Source organism: Schistocerca americana, chromosome 8 (assembly GCF_021461395.2).
Source record: "Schistocerca americana isolate TAMUIC-IGC-003095 chromosome 8, iqSchAmer2.1, whole genome shotgun sequence".
In the NCBI taxonomy this organism is placed as follows: domain Eukaryota; kingdom Metazoa; phylum Arthropoda; class Insecta; order Orthoptera; family Acrididae; genus Schistocerca; species Schistocerca americana.
Window position 1 is genome coordinate 58,410,927 of NC_060126.1, and position 15,124 is coordinate 58,426,050.

Consider the following 15,124-nt stretch of genomic DNA (forward strand, 5'->3'; position numbering starts at 1 on the left):
ACATCCCGGCTACTGGGTAAGCGCAACAAAGTTCTGGTCGATCAATGTATTATTTGCTAGAGAACTCTATGACAAGTATTCTGGGCATGCGCAAACCACTTGCCCACACGTTTCGTGTGCAGGAGGACAGGGAAATACTGATATGTACACTACAGCCTGGCTACCAGTGCCTGTGCCTCAGCTGTCTGTCAAACCCTGTCCACCGTTGCCTGCAGGCTGGCACTCAAGTCGCAACATTCTAGGTGAGATGACTAAAGATTCAACTAAACAGTAGGGTGGATAAGATGTTAATGTGATTAAAGTTTCCAGATCACAGGATAAACGATAAGCAATCTGAAATGGAGGTACTTTAACCATCGCTGTCCTTGCGTCAATGTTGAATGTAGAAGTTCATGCATTGTGTCGTACACGAGCTGTACATCATACTGTGGTCTGTTGTTCCACGCCAGTTGCACATAGAGTGCCAAATCTGCAACAGTTAACTGAATGACACTGGATTTATCACTCTGTAAGTGATCAATGAGCGACCCTTTTGCTGATATCTAAGGCCAGGGCAATACTTATCTGTCTGACGTCGAAATTTGCTGTCAAGTTTTTCGAGATAATGTCGACCCAGCCCCTGATGTTGTATGACATCGCTGCCCAGACTATAACTCCTTGCGTAAATCCAGTGTTCCTTTCACCAACTGCGACATAATCACATATACAAACAGTGATCCAATACCGTAAAATGCTTTCTTATTTCATTCTCTCATCACAATATGAAGTCTTTAGACGATGACCGGTTTCAGTCTGTAGTGACAATACTCAGATCTTTTCTACACCATGTCCTAAAGTGATACGGCCATAATGGCATCGTCAAAACATATAATCCGCTTAGCATCGTCACATAGATTTAAATTATTTAGATCTATGTGACGATGCTATGCTGAGTATATTTATATGTTTTGACGATACCACTATGGGCGTATCACTTTAGGACATGGTGTAAAAAGGATCTGAGGATTGTCATTACAGACTGAAACCGGTCATCGTCTAAAGAATTCATATTGTGATCAGAGACTGAAATAAAAAAGCATTTTACCTGTGTACCTTTGCCACAGACGGCTCTGTCTCCATCACCCACCCGGCCTCCTCCTACCTGACACCTGGCCAATACCGATAATGCGACAGGGGCAGCCCTCACCCGAGAACACAGCAGATCTCCACTCAGCCACCATCTTCCAGTGTGGTCAGCCTGGACACGACCAATGTATGAAAGCGGTGGCTCGGAGCTAGTTACATGGCGTCTGGCTCGGAGATGTACCTCGAGTAATTGACTGACTGCAGCCGGCGCACCACTGCGATGTTAACAGAAGCTCTGATATACACTGCAGATCTGCAGATGCGATGCGACGCACTACAGCTGCGCGGTGAACACGGTGGTCGTCCCCGTTGGTATCGGCTCCTGACACCTGGGTACCAGTCTTGGTGGCAGAATACCTCCATGGGACTTCAGAAGTTAAGAATAGTGTGTGTGGGCACATCCCTGCCAAGGCTGTAGGCAATATAAGGGAAAGAACATCTACTTTCCTGTGGCTCTGTTACGTGGCCTTATTGAAACTCTCCATGAAAATATGTAGGCTTACTACTCAATTTTCAAAATTTTACTTGTTTGAAAAAAATTAAAATATAGAACATCATAAATGACGAAAAAAGTTTGTTGAGATTCTTGGCTTTGCATGTGATTGCCAAATATATTATAATCGCGTGCTCAGAACCATCCTCACACTGTATGGAAGATGAGGATCAGTTTATTTCTGTACTTAGATTTTCTGCGTTCATCGTTGAAAGTGCTGCCTCACATACATAAATTGATCCAAAAAACGACAAAATATACGATGTCACCTTTACACTCACTAATTTCCGGAAATTATCTCCAATGTATTCTGACTTTAAGGAAATCTCACCTTGAAATCCCATTATTTCCTTTTCAGGTACAGCCTCACTCAAGACATGAAGAGCACTAATATTACGTGAAATATATTCCACGTCTACTCTTTGGAAATCAGCTAGAGCTGATTCAATATTCTTGCAATTTTGTAATCCGTTGTCAAACTCCGCCTTAAGCACAGTCAGGTCTGTCGACCACTTCTTTTCAGCTTCTAGGTCCAATGATGCATGTTGATCTGACAATGCCGAATGTATTTGAGGAAAGTGCCCCGGATTTAACTTCGGTAACTGTGTGCTGTCCATATATTCATTTTGTAGCGCACATCATTCCGAAGAATTTGATGTGTAAAAGATACATGTTCGAGGAAATGTAAGGCATATTATTTGGTCAAGTGTGATGAAGTGCAGTGCCACGTCTCTTCGCACAGAGTTCTTGTATCGCACTGTATTTCGCTCTAATGGATACAAACGTGTATATTTTGTAATAGAGGCCATCAAATCTATATTCAGGATAAGGGAAACTTAAATGTCCTGTTGTGAGTCTCCTTGCTCGCAGTCAGCCGGTTTGACATCCTACCATTCCTAAAAAAAACTCACATTTAATACTGAGCAGGATTATTTACGACCAAGAGAATAAGAAATCTTCCGAAAATTTGCACTCTTTATTGCCTGTTAGCTAATAACTTTCTCTTCTATGTGACATAAAATCGTGCATACCCATCAGATTTTTTCTAGATCCACAGTGTAAGCAGAATTTGGCCAGAAACGAAACTGACAGAAGTCAGCGCCAAATGAGGTTTTTGCAGGGACTGGATGTAGCATGAACCATTTATGTTAGTACAGTTGTGTGGTAACGGCTGGCGCAGCAGATGTAGTACTGATCGGTAAGCCGAGGGTTGTAGGGTCGACTCCCGTCATGGACGTTATGTAGACTGCATATAAACCTAAATAATGCTCAGTATAGTGAATTTATTAGTATGAGAACGAAGGGCAAACGAAAACTCTGGTATACCAAGAAGGAATTCAAAAATGGTTCAAATAGCTCTAAGCACTATGGGACTTAACATCTGAGGTCATCAATCTCCTAGACTTCGAACTACATAAACCTAACTAACCTAAGGACATCACACACATCCGTGCCCGAGGAAGGATTCGAACCTGCGACCGTAGCAGTAGTGCAGTTCCGGACTGAAGCTGATAGAACAGCTCGGCCACAGCGACCGGCGAATTTTAATTCGAGTGTAAGGGACTTCATGTCATGTCTGCTCAGAGAGAACTTTTTCTGAAGCTACACAACGTTTGTTATTTTGTAAAAATTAAAAAAAATGATGGAACTGTAAAAAAGGGGCGTTTATAACAAGTGCAAGGTGCCAAGAAAATTACGCTTTCTCCTGGTTTCGCGATGAATATCACCCCTGCACACGTCGCAATCATGCACTGTAAAATAAAATAATAAACGTGTATAATTTTATACATGAAGGTTTCATTTACAGTCTACAATACCTTCCTGGTAATTTAATTCCAATCTCAAATTTTTCTTGCATACCTTTTATGAAAACATTATTAAATTAATATCTCGAGCATTATTTCGGTTCCTTTTCACTTCTATTTTTTTTAAAAGTGTTGAAAATAAAGTCTGTGCAAAGAGCCTAGAACTGACAACCCTGTATTCTTTCTTGTCACTGCGCCAACAGCTACCTGGAAACGGCGGGAACATAAAGGCTCAAGCCGCAGCAGATCGTCGCTAAAAATGCTATTTCTTCCAACCCCTTGGGCATCTGTCGCCCCACTTCTGTCACTATCATTTCTGGCCAAGCTCTGCTTATACTGTAGATCCATACGAAATAAATGATGACGAGTTGTCACAGTCCATTTGCTAAACACAAGGGCATAAGTTGAATGGCATCATAGACTGATGGCCCAAAACATTATGAGCACCTACATGCTACGGTCGCAGGTTCGAATCCTGCGTCGGGCTAGGATGTGTGTGATGTCCTTAAGTTATTTAAGTTTAAGTAGTTCTAGGTCTAAGGGACTGATGACCTCAGATGTTAAGTCCCATAGTACTTAGAGCCATTTGAACCATTTTTGAACCACCTACTTAAAAAAGTGTTGGTGCACTTCTGGAACGCCATCTAGCAGTGATTCTGCGTACCATGGATTGGACATGTACGTGATAGGTTTCCAGAGGTTTGAGGCTCCACATTACTGCGAAGAGGTCACACAGTTCCCGTGAGTTGTTTTATGGGCGCGGAGCTGGCACCCGATTGCTTCCCGTTTGGGTTTTATCTGATTCACATAAGCCGAATTTGATGACCAAGATTCAACGGTGATCACTAACGTGATCCTTAAAACATTGCAGCACGATTCTGTCCTTGTGACACGGAAAGTTATCGCTGTTGAGGAGGACATCAGGTATAAGGTGTTACAGGTGGTCCCTAATAATCTTCACGTAATTCACACTGTCATGGTGCTTTAATTTATTACCGCAGGTGCCATGGAAGTCCTGGTGAATGTCCAAAATAACGTATTACTGCTCCCTCCGGCCAGCCTACGTAGCGCGCTACATGTTTCTAGCACTACCACCGACCTGGTTTAGCAATAAGCGGGATTCGTCCGGCCTGGCGACACGATTCTATTGATCTGCGTTCCGCTCTCGATGATCCCGCCCCCACTGTAATCATAATTGACAATATTGTTGGGTCAAGACGAGAACACCTAGGGGTCCTTTGCTGTTGAACGCCATGTTCAGCTCTGTGCACGGAACGTTGTGTTCCAAAACATTTGTGCCAGCACTGTACTCTGCGTCAGATCTGCCAGAGACCGCCGCCTATCTTGCTTTAGACAGCGGGCAAGCCTCCGATGCAAACATTGTGTGATGAGGTAAGAACTTCCAATTACTTGTCGCCTACTCGTGGTTTCAGCATTCTTCAACCACTTTCCACAGATGCTCACGACAGCAGCACGCGAACACACAGAGAGGGAACAGTTCTTTCCATCTCATTAAAATTAGTTTTTTGTTGCATTAAATTGAATATACTTTCAACATGTTTTTTAGTTTAAATAGTGTGATATCTCGAGTGAAGAGGTGGACTACCTGTTTATTTAATTCAATTCATACTTACATAAAAGCACTTCCTTTCCCTAATACCAATACGTTGTCTTGGGTTATTTAAGTTTGGAGTTTGTATTAAGAATTCGTCTGCTGGTAGTGCCAAGGCAGAAATGTGGTCACCCTGTAGGTCGGTTACTGCCAACCTAAGCCTGGAGTAAAGACAAAGATGATGCACCTGTTTGCCAGGGTGTACTCCGGGGTTGGTAACAGGTCCCCCTCCCCTCCATGTAAGGGAACGCCGGTGAGAGCCGCCATGATAGTCACTCTTGGGGTAGCGGCTGAACTGAGCGAACTGAATCGAGGGCAATCTCTGTCTTTGCCGCCTATTTCATCGTGGGATGAGGTATTGTGTCTTACACTGTTACTAATCCGCTCTTAATCAGGATTGAAATAGTTAGGGTGTCGTTACGGCCATTCATTCATTTTTCTTTATAAATTTTGCCTTTACAATTAAAGTTTTCAGTTAGGGTTTCTTTTTCAGAGGCGAGCTTGGGGGCTTTATAGTGCTGCAAACACTTTGTGCCTTCAGCACACGAGAGCAGCAGTAGCACTAAAAAATAGTAGAGTTTCACTTTTAGAAGCAGCATTTTTTTTGCAATGTTAAAGTAGCCTGGGGCCTCACCCCGTCTAGTTACCACGTGGTCGTAACGGCTTATGACTAATGTGGATGACGATTCCATGTGGAACCTGGTAGGAGATGCGTGTGTGACATACTTAAGGTTCTAAGCGTGTGACGTAAAATTTTTCTAGGCCATCTAATAAATTTTGTTCGCGGTTCCTTTTTAACCCCCATTTGCAAGCAGCAAATCCTAACTACTTTGATAAAGGATAGGTTGAGTTTGTGAATGATTGTGTAGTATGGAAAGCAAGAACGGTGAGAACGAAGAAATTAGCTGTGGGTATCGGTCACCCACGTGGTGCCGAATTGCACTACCAGCGAGCTCCCAGTTTGTTCTTGGAAATTAGTTAAGCTGAGGATGCTTATGTGTGCTATTAATTGATTATTTGTGTTTGCCGTATTTCGCAGGATATTTTTTTAGAATTTACTATCTTTTATGAATATGGGAGATGTTTGTGTCTGCTTTGTTCCGCCGTTCTTCCGCCAAAGAGAATTTTTATTATTCGGTCCTAGTAATCATCTTGGGTGAGAATTTCGATCACTGTCCCAGCAGACAGACCACAAGGGCAGCAACGTAGTCCCATCCTCTTTCCCAGTGCTTAAGTAGAAACGAGATGCCTGTTAGTTCAAGCACCTTCAGTGGGAGACAAAACTAGGAGGTATTTGACTTGACTATGTTTGCAGCAGTTATTAAATTTGTAATGTTTTGGGGAATATAGATAATAAATGTCATATTAAGTTTGTAAAGTTTCCGGAAATCTAGACAATAAATGTCCTATAAACTTGATGTCATGTATTTAGTGGTCATTACAAACCCAAGTTATGTGTCGAGAGCAATGTCATGGATTCAATGATCATTACAAACCCCAGTCCTGTGTAGACAGCAATCTTACCAACAAAGTGGTGTCCTTATAGATCATGATAGAGCGTGGCCTTTACTGACTTGCCCACTTGGTTGTTTGAGACCTCCTGCGTGTTATCCGTTGCGCAATATTGACGTAATAATCATCAGATCATTTAACTAAACGTGGGGCTGGCCCCTTAAACTCAGTCCTTCCGCGCAGCGTATCAAGCGGGCAAACACGTGCCAATGCGGTGACTGGGCCACACACACGTTTGGCACGCTCTAGCATACCAGGTTGGATTAATAGAAGAGATAGACATGATCCAGCGAAAAGCAGCGCGATTCGTCATGGGGACATTTAGTCAGCGCGAGAGCGTTACGGAGATGCTGAACAAGCTCCAGTGGCGGACACTTCAAGAAAGGCGTTACGCAATACGGAGAGGTTTATTATCGAAATTACGAGAGAGCACATTCCGGGAAGAGATGGGCAACATATTACTACCGCCCACATATATCTCGCGCAATGATCACAACGAAAAGATCCGAGAAATTAGAGCAAATACGGAGACTTACAAGCAGTCGTTCTTTCCACGCACAATTCGTGAATGGAACAGGGAAGGGGGGATCAGATAGTGGTACAATAAGTACCCTCCGCCACACACCGTAAGGTGGCTCGCGGAGTATAGATGTAGATGTAGATGTAGAAACAGAGGAAGAGAGATACAAAAAGGAAACGATGCATAACTAAACAGAAGGGACCTTTCAACACGACCAGCTTTCACAGACGCTCACTTCCATCGACACGGCCACAATGACCTGGCTTTTGTCAAAGTCGGTGGATTTCCGCGTCTACCCCACTTCTCGTCGCTAGAATGATTTCCCATTCGTCTTTGCTCCTCTCTTGTACTTCTCTTGTCGCGTCACGTGCCCTTAGCGTTGCCACGCAGCATACAGCCTAACGGTGGGCAGCGGTCATAATGGCTCATCAGTGTATGTGAGTTGTGCAAACGCGTCCCCCAAAATTTCGTTTCCTTAGCACTACTGCTTCCTCGCGCTGGGATCTACTTTCCGCCCGTGTATGTATCATCACCCGCTGTAACAGTATTTATCACGCGTAGAGGGTGTGGTGTTGTGACTTTCAAAGAGAAAAAGTGTTTGAAGCACCGACGACATTTCCCGCAGGCGGACGAATCTGCGGGGGCGGACGGTCGGCCGGCGATGAGCTGCCAGCGTGCTGTCCGGCCGTCGCCGGCGCCTTCCGTTAATTTCCTGCGGGGAGCGGCCGCCGGGGCCGACAACGGCTGCAGCCAGCCAGCGGACGGCTGGCAGCCAGCAGACACTCACAGAGACAGACAGCACCACCCAGTACCTGTTAGACGCCGTATTTTATGTGGCCATCCTGGAATACACTACTGGACATTACAATTGCTACACCACGAAGATGACGTGCTACAGACGCGAAATTTAACCGACACGAAGAAGCTGTGATATGCAAATGATTAGCTTTTCGGAGCATTCAAAAAAGGTTGGCGCCGGTGACGACATCTACAACGATCTGACATGAGCATAGTTTCCAACCGATTTCTCATACACAAACAGCAGTTGATAGGCGTTGCCTGGTGAAACGTTGTTGTGATGCCTCGTGTAAGGCGGAGAAATGGGTACCATCACGTTTCCGACTTTGATAAAGGTCGGATTGCATCCTATCGCGATTGCGGTTTATCGTATCGCGACATTGCTGCTCGCGTTGGTCGAGATCCAATGACTGTTTTCAGAATATGGAATCGGTGGGTTGAGGAGGGTAATACAGAACGCAGTGCAGCATCCCAACGGCCTCCTATTACTAGCAGTAGAGATGACAGGCATCTTATCCGCATGGCTGTAATGGATCGTGCGGCCATGTCTCGATCCCTGAGTCAGCATGTGGGGATGTTTGCAAGACAACAACCATCTGCACGAACAGTTCGACGACGTTCGCAGCAGCATGGACAATCAGCTTGGAGACCGTCGCTACGGTTACCCTTGACGCTCCATCACAGATAGGAGCGCCTGCGATGGTGTACTCAACGACGAACCTGAGTGCACGAATGGCAAAACGTCATTTCCTCGGATGAATCCAGGTTCTCTTTACAGCATCGTGATGGTCGCATCCGTGTTTGGCGACATCGCGTTGAACGCACATTGGAAGAGTGTATTCGTCATCGCCATACTGGCGTATCACCCGGCGTGATGATATAGGGTGCAATTGGTTACACGTCTCGATCACCTCTTGTACCCATTGACGGCACTTTGAACAGTGGAAGTTATATTTCAGATGTGTTACGACCCTTGGTTCTACCCTTCATTCGATCGCTGCGAAACCCTACATTTGAGCAGGATAATGCACGACCGCATGTTGCACGTCCTGTACGGGCCTTTCTGGATACAGAAAATGTTCGACTGCTGCCCTGGCCAGCACATTCTCCACATCTCTCACCAACTGAAAATGTCTGGTCAATGGTGGCCGAGAAACTGCCTCGTCACAATACGCCAGTCACTACTCTTGACGAACAGTGGTATCGTGTTGAAGCTGCATGGGCAGCTGTACCTGTACACGCCATCCAAGCTCTGTTTGACTCAATGCCCAGGCGTATCAAGGCCGATATTACGGCCAGAGGTGGTTGTTCTGGGAACTGATTTCTCAGCATCTATGAACCCAAATTGCGCGAAAATGTAATGACATGTCAGTTATAGTATAATATATTTGTCCAATGAATACTCGTTTATCATCTGCATTTCTTCTTGGTGTAGCAATTTTAATGGCCAGTAGTGTAATTGTGAAACCAAGAGAGTAGATGTACTATTTTGTTAGTACACATTTGCAGATTTTTTTATTTGTATTTTTTTATAAGCGCTATTTGCTATGTGTATAATGCAGGAACATGAAAAGGGGAAAAGAAATATTCACTGATGCCACAACATTAAGACTACCTACTTAATAGCGTCTTTAACCGCCTTTGCAACGAATAGGATCACTATTTCTCAGTATCACGGACCCGACTGTTTGTTGGTAGGTTTGTGGAGGTACGTTGTATTAGATGGCTTCCCACAGTTCATGTAGTGTGCGTAGATAACGGGCCACTGATTTACTTACGCGGTGGTACGGCACGTTAGCGAATCAGATGTGTTCCGTACGATTTAGATGAGGCGAATTTGCTCGCTGAGATATCAAAGTTCACTGTAATGCTCCCCAAACCACAGTAGTTTGTTCTGGCTAAGAGGCACAGACAATTACACTACTGAAAGGTGACATCGCCGTCAGGGAAGACATCAAGCATGAAGGGATGCAGATGGTTTGCAGCTGTCTGCGTGTCTCCGATTACTACCGCAGCACGTGAGAATGTCTCCCACAGCGCACTGCTGTGGAGCTCCTTGTTCAACAATGTACGGTGAATGGAGTGCTCCGAGACACTTGGGCGTGCACCGCTATTCTGCTGTTTAGGTAGAGAGGCCGCAGATCACCATCTATAATACTTTACAGAGCAGACAAGCCTCCAAGACTCGTGTAAGCAAAGATTTAGTGCCTAGTGGTAGCTTCAGTGTCCTCCTACCTCTTTCAGTAGCTGCTCACGACAGTAGCACGTTAACATTCCGCCAGTATAAATTATCTGTCCCATTGGAAGTCACATGTGGAAGCTGAAGAGATCTTGTAGAGATCGAATAGGAGTCTTTGGCCGTTCTTTTCACCAACCCGTCGTCTTTTGAAGTTGTGTCCCCAGCGCAGAAGACAGCTCGTCGGTCGTTGGACCTTCTTCGGCAGAGGCTGCTACACTCTCAGTTGAAACCTGTGATTGTGCTTTTTGCGGGGTGCAGAGGGCAACATCTGTAGTACTGACGATGGTGGTAGGCGAGACTTCTCATTAATGTATCCAGTTTGGTTATTATTCAAATATTCACACATTTGCATTGTCTTTTACGACACTCGATACAGGGTATACAACAATTTCCGCTACCAGTCACAATAAAAGGTTATTTATTTGTCACACGATCAGTACCGGGCTTGCGCCCATTTTCAGGTGTTTATACATTCATGTACATGTTTATATTGTGGAAATCACTGTATAAATACAAAACAAAATATTTGCTGGTGACTAAACAGATACAAGTGGGACAATTGTAAGTGGCAAGGCAGCATTTGCCGAAAATATATCTGTACTTACATAAAGATGAAGCATAATTATTATAGTTACGCTGTAGTGACCATTTTTCCACTTAGTTACACACTTACTATCATTTTCACGTCCATATTTCAGTATTATAAAGTTTAGCTGCATGTTTCACTATTACGATGTGCACTCGTCAAATAGACTGTGTTTGCATACAAACACGTTGGCTGTGGTCAAAGAACTTAGATGCAGCAGGCGTAAAGATGTTGCTCATACAGAAACATGTAGGTTATGGTCAAAGAACTTAGCCACAGGAAGTGGAAAGGTGTTTCACTTATAGAAACTTGTAAAGCTATTAAAGACTGCGAAGTTTTTTGATACACATTATGAAATTTTTTTGATCCACATTTTTGTTGGAGAACTTAGAGCTATCTCACTTGTATAGTAACTTTTCCATCCATCTTCCGAAATATGACACACGTTTCGGCTCTCCGGTACGCACTAGACACAGTTGAGTAAGTTACGCCCGATATAGAGTACAACATGTTGGGTTCTGAAGAACGCCAGAAACAGAGTGACTATTACATATTCACATATAAGTAACGCACGATACTGAGATACGTGTCTGACCATCCAGAACGCCCGAAACGGGGTGACCAGCGTAGCCGAAATACTTCGCCTCCCGGGCGCACCAAAGTGACGCGAAGGTATCCGAAGCAGGTCGGTTGCAATATCGTTACTCTTATGTTTCTCAAAACTAGTGAAATTAAATAAACAAAAACGATAGACGTAGGGTAACCATGAGAGAATGTCATACTAAAAACTGGGTTAAATACAATTGAAAGTACATAAATAATTAATAAGGGAATTTAGGCGTTTGGCGCCTAGCACTCGACTGTGCCGAGCAATCAGAAGCAAGTTCGGTACATCTGGCGGACTCTCGCTCGGGACTGATACATACTGTACCTTCTATCGCTTGTACCTCTCTCCACGTTATGTGTTACTTCAAGTGTATCAAGCCGCATCAAGGCGAGATTCTAGCAAAATAAAACACTGGCGGCCACAGCCAAGAACATCACACCATATTCGTCGAGATATTCGTTCGCAGGCCCTGCGTAATGATAATCTGTCCTTTATCAAAGTCGCTTTTTCTGGTACCGCACGCCGCGGATTTGGAATACGCGCCAGACCACATGGACGTCGAAGACGCCTAGAGGTCTCCGCACCAACTGAAAGAAAGGATATTGCGGAGGCATGGCTTTGCCACAGCCTGGCTCATTCTGGAAACATCCCCCAGGCTGTGGCTAAGCCATGTCTCCGCACTATCCTTTCTTTCAGGAGTGCTAGTTCTGCAAGGTTCGCAGGAGAGCTTCTGTTAAGTTTGGAATTTAGGAGACGAGGTACTGGCAGAAGTAAAGCTGTGAAGACGGGGCGTGAGTCGTGCTTGGGTAGCTCAGTTGGTAGAGCACTTGCCCGCGAAAGGCAAAGGTCCAGAGTTCGAGTCTCGGTCCGGCACACAGTTTTATTCTGCCAGGAAGTTTCATATCAGCGCACACTCCGCTGCAGAGTGAAAATCTCATTCAAGACCTGACAAGTTCGAAAATTATCGCTCAGTCAGCATAACACCTTATACATCCAAGTAAATGACAAGAATAACAGTCAGAAGAATGTTGTTGGACGATGATCAGTTTGCCTTTAGGAAAGTAAGGTACCACTGATGCAGTTCTGACATTGCGGTTGATGATGGAAGAAAGACTGAAGAGAAATCACGTTTGTAGGATTTGAAGACTTGGAAAAATTGATCAACAAAGTAAAATGGTGCAAGATCTTTGATATTCTGAGAAAAACAGGCATAGACGCGTAATATATCACATGTATGAGGGCTTTTCGGAAAGTAAGGTCCGACTGCGTGGGAAACGAAAACTGCATTAAAAATCCGATGAAGCTTTGTGCGTATGTACTGGGTACTGTCTCTGGTACGGCCGTCCAGCACGTCGCGTCACTCTCTTCAGTTCTGTGCGCAGAGTGCAGGTGGCTAGAAAACAGCGCCCCCCACCAAGTATGAAAGCCTGGTGACACATCTCGCATGATGTTGTGCAGTTCACGTAGCATAACCGTCATGCATTTCCTTCTTCATGACAATTTCAGCCGCACTCTATAACGGCGTTGAAGATGCTCCTGTAGCGTTTTCGATGATAAGTGTTTGATCACAGACAATACAGCTTGAGACTAATCTCTACTCAAATGAACCACTGGTTATGAAGACAGCATTTTGACACAGACAAAGAGATGTAGACCAGCGTAGAGAATTGGAGGAGACCACACGTCCGCCGGCCGAAGTGGCCGTGCGGTTAAAGGCGCTGCAGTCTGGAACCGCAAGACCGCTACGGTCGCAGGTTCGAATCCTGCCTCGGGCATGGATGTTTGTGATGTCCTTAGGTTAGTTAGGTTTAAGTAGTTCTAAGTTCTAGGGGACTAATGACCTCAGCAGTTGAGTCCCATAGTGCTCAGAGCCATTTGAACCATTTTTTTGACCACACGTCCCTGCCTCGTATGACGAGGATATTGGAACGTGGTACAAAGCTATGACAGATGTCCAAGCTGGAGCAGCTTCTATATAGAGAAGTAGCTGGAATGCGTAGCTAAATGTTGCAAATAGAATAATTTTGATTTTTGCAGTGGTTTCCATTTTGCCACCGATCATATCTTGCTTTTCGAATGTTCCACGCATGAGAATCAAGAGCAAACAATAAGACCAAAAGAAAATGAAGTGCTCTGATTAAAAATTTTGTGAGACAGGGGTGTAGCCTTTCACCCCTACTGTTTAATCTATACACTGAAGCACCAGTGATGGAAATAAAAGGAAAGTGTAGATTCAGGAAGTTATCAGCATGAGCAGGCACTGATGGAAGTGTGTATTTTGTTAACACATGCGGGGTTTTTATGGTGGCTGTCCATTAAATAGCATTTTTCTAATGTTGAGAGCAAGCAGGCAGTTTGACCATTTAACAATAAATCATGCAGTGGATGCTGGGGGCTTCAAAGCCACGTGCTTAGGGGAAAGAACATCTCGAAGCTCTTACTGGTGAGAGAATACTCGGACCAAGGATTTCTCCACCGAGCGAGGTGGCGCAGTGGTTACCACACTGGACTCGCATTCGGGAGGACAACGGTTCAATCCCGTCTCCAGCCATCCTGATTTAGGTTTTCCGTGATTTCCCTAAATCGTTTCAGGCAAATGCCGGGATGGTTCCTTTGAAAGGATACGGCCGATTTCCTTCCCAATACTTCCCTAACCCGAACTTGCGCTCCATCTCTAATGACCTCGTTGTCGACGGGACGTTAACCACTAACCACCACCACCACCAAGGATTTCTCCCACGGTGTGCAGACAAAGCACCTGGTCGAAGAGGCGGAAAATTGGCTTACCTGTCCTAACTGTTAGGCACCTCTTGCCACAGCAGGGATCGGCTCGTAAGATAAATCTAGCTCGCCCAGCCAACGTGTTACGACAACATCGTAAATGCCATTTGTGAAAAGAGATGGCGGCCATAAAATTTTGCGAGTTTCCACGTTCAATGTGGACTGGACGCTACCGAGGTAGCCGTCAAGTCGTGTCATACCTTGGCCTGCAGAGATTTTCGGGAAGCCTCAGGCCTTTAAAACAATTTTAGAAGAAGTGCAACATTTATGGCGACTCTGAAATCATCTATGTTGGGACACGAAACAACAGTTTACAGCTGGACAGAAACTCAAAATAACACGCTGATGAAGTGGCCGTGGAAAAGAAACAAGTTAGAAGCATAACCTCTCGTACTCTCTGCACCAGAATTTGCGAGTCAGGGATTGGCGGCTTCTCCTGAAAAGAGAATTGTTAACTGTTGTTAAGATTGGCTGATAAGATGAGTTAGAGGGGAGACATGGAGCTCGTGGAGTCTTGCGATTGGCACAAAACCCTTGTGGGGACAGTTGTGGGAGTGTTTTTGTGGATGTTAAAAAGTTTTGTAGGAAGTCAGGGGAGGAGATGCTTGTTCTTCGAATTCTGACTTCGCGCTAGAGTGGACTTTTCCCGAGTGCGGGCTAGAGTGGGTCTTTTGATTCAGACTCCGATCTGGAGAGGATTCTGGTCTTCGCTTTTGTTGCACTAGGGGCATTTGTCCTGGGCGTCAGTAGGTGTTGACTGGGGATCCTGTAGTGGAGACTTAGCTGTGCTAAAATTTTGACCTCAGTCATCTTCGATAACTTTCTGTGCTGAGGGCAGTCTTATTTGTGACAGGTCTGCCACTCTGACAGCGCACTGCCGTATAAGTGAGTCAAACTGGCCCATGGTATGACCGGCAAATGGAAGTGTCGCATGCTGGATTCTGGGGAGATTTCAGGTTACGTGAGAGAGTAATTGTGACCCACGTAACAGATGGCCAGCCATGACTTTGCATATTTCTTGTCCGTGGTAGGAAATTACAGTCGCA

The 15,124-nt window shown here is 44.9% G+C and overlaps 2 protein-coding genes across 2 annotated transcripts in view; one reads left to right on the forward strand and one right to left on the reverse strand.

Annotated features, from left to right (window-relative positions):
* Positions 1-15,124, reverse strand: part of LOC124545527 (NACHT and WD repeat domain-containing protein 2-like) — a 1,590,779-nt gene that overhangs the window by 1,251,618 nt on the left and 324,037 nt on the right. The gene's annotated exons all lie outside the window — the stretch shown is intronic.
* LOC124545528 (mediator of DNA damage checkpoint protein 1-like) overlaps positions 1-15,124 on the forward strand; it is a 430,822-nt gene that overhangs the window by 250,156 nt on the left and 165,542 nt on the right. The window contains exon 5 of the mRNA XM_047124476.1: positions 7,693-7,891. Coding sequence (XP_046980432.1) covers positions 7,693-7,891 — 199 coding nt within the window. The remainder of the gene's footprint in view (positions 1-7,692; positions 7,892-15,124) is intronic.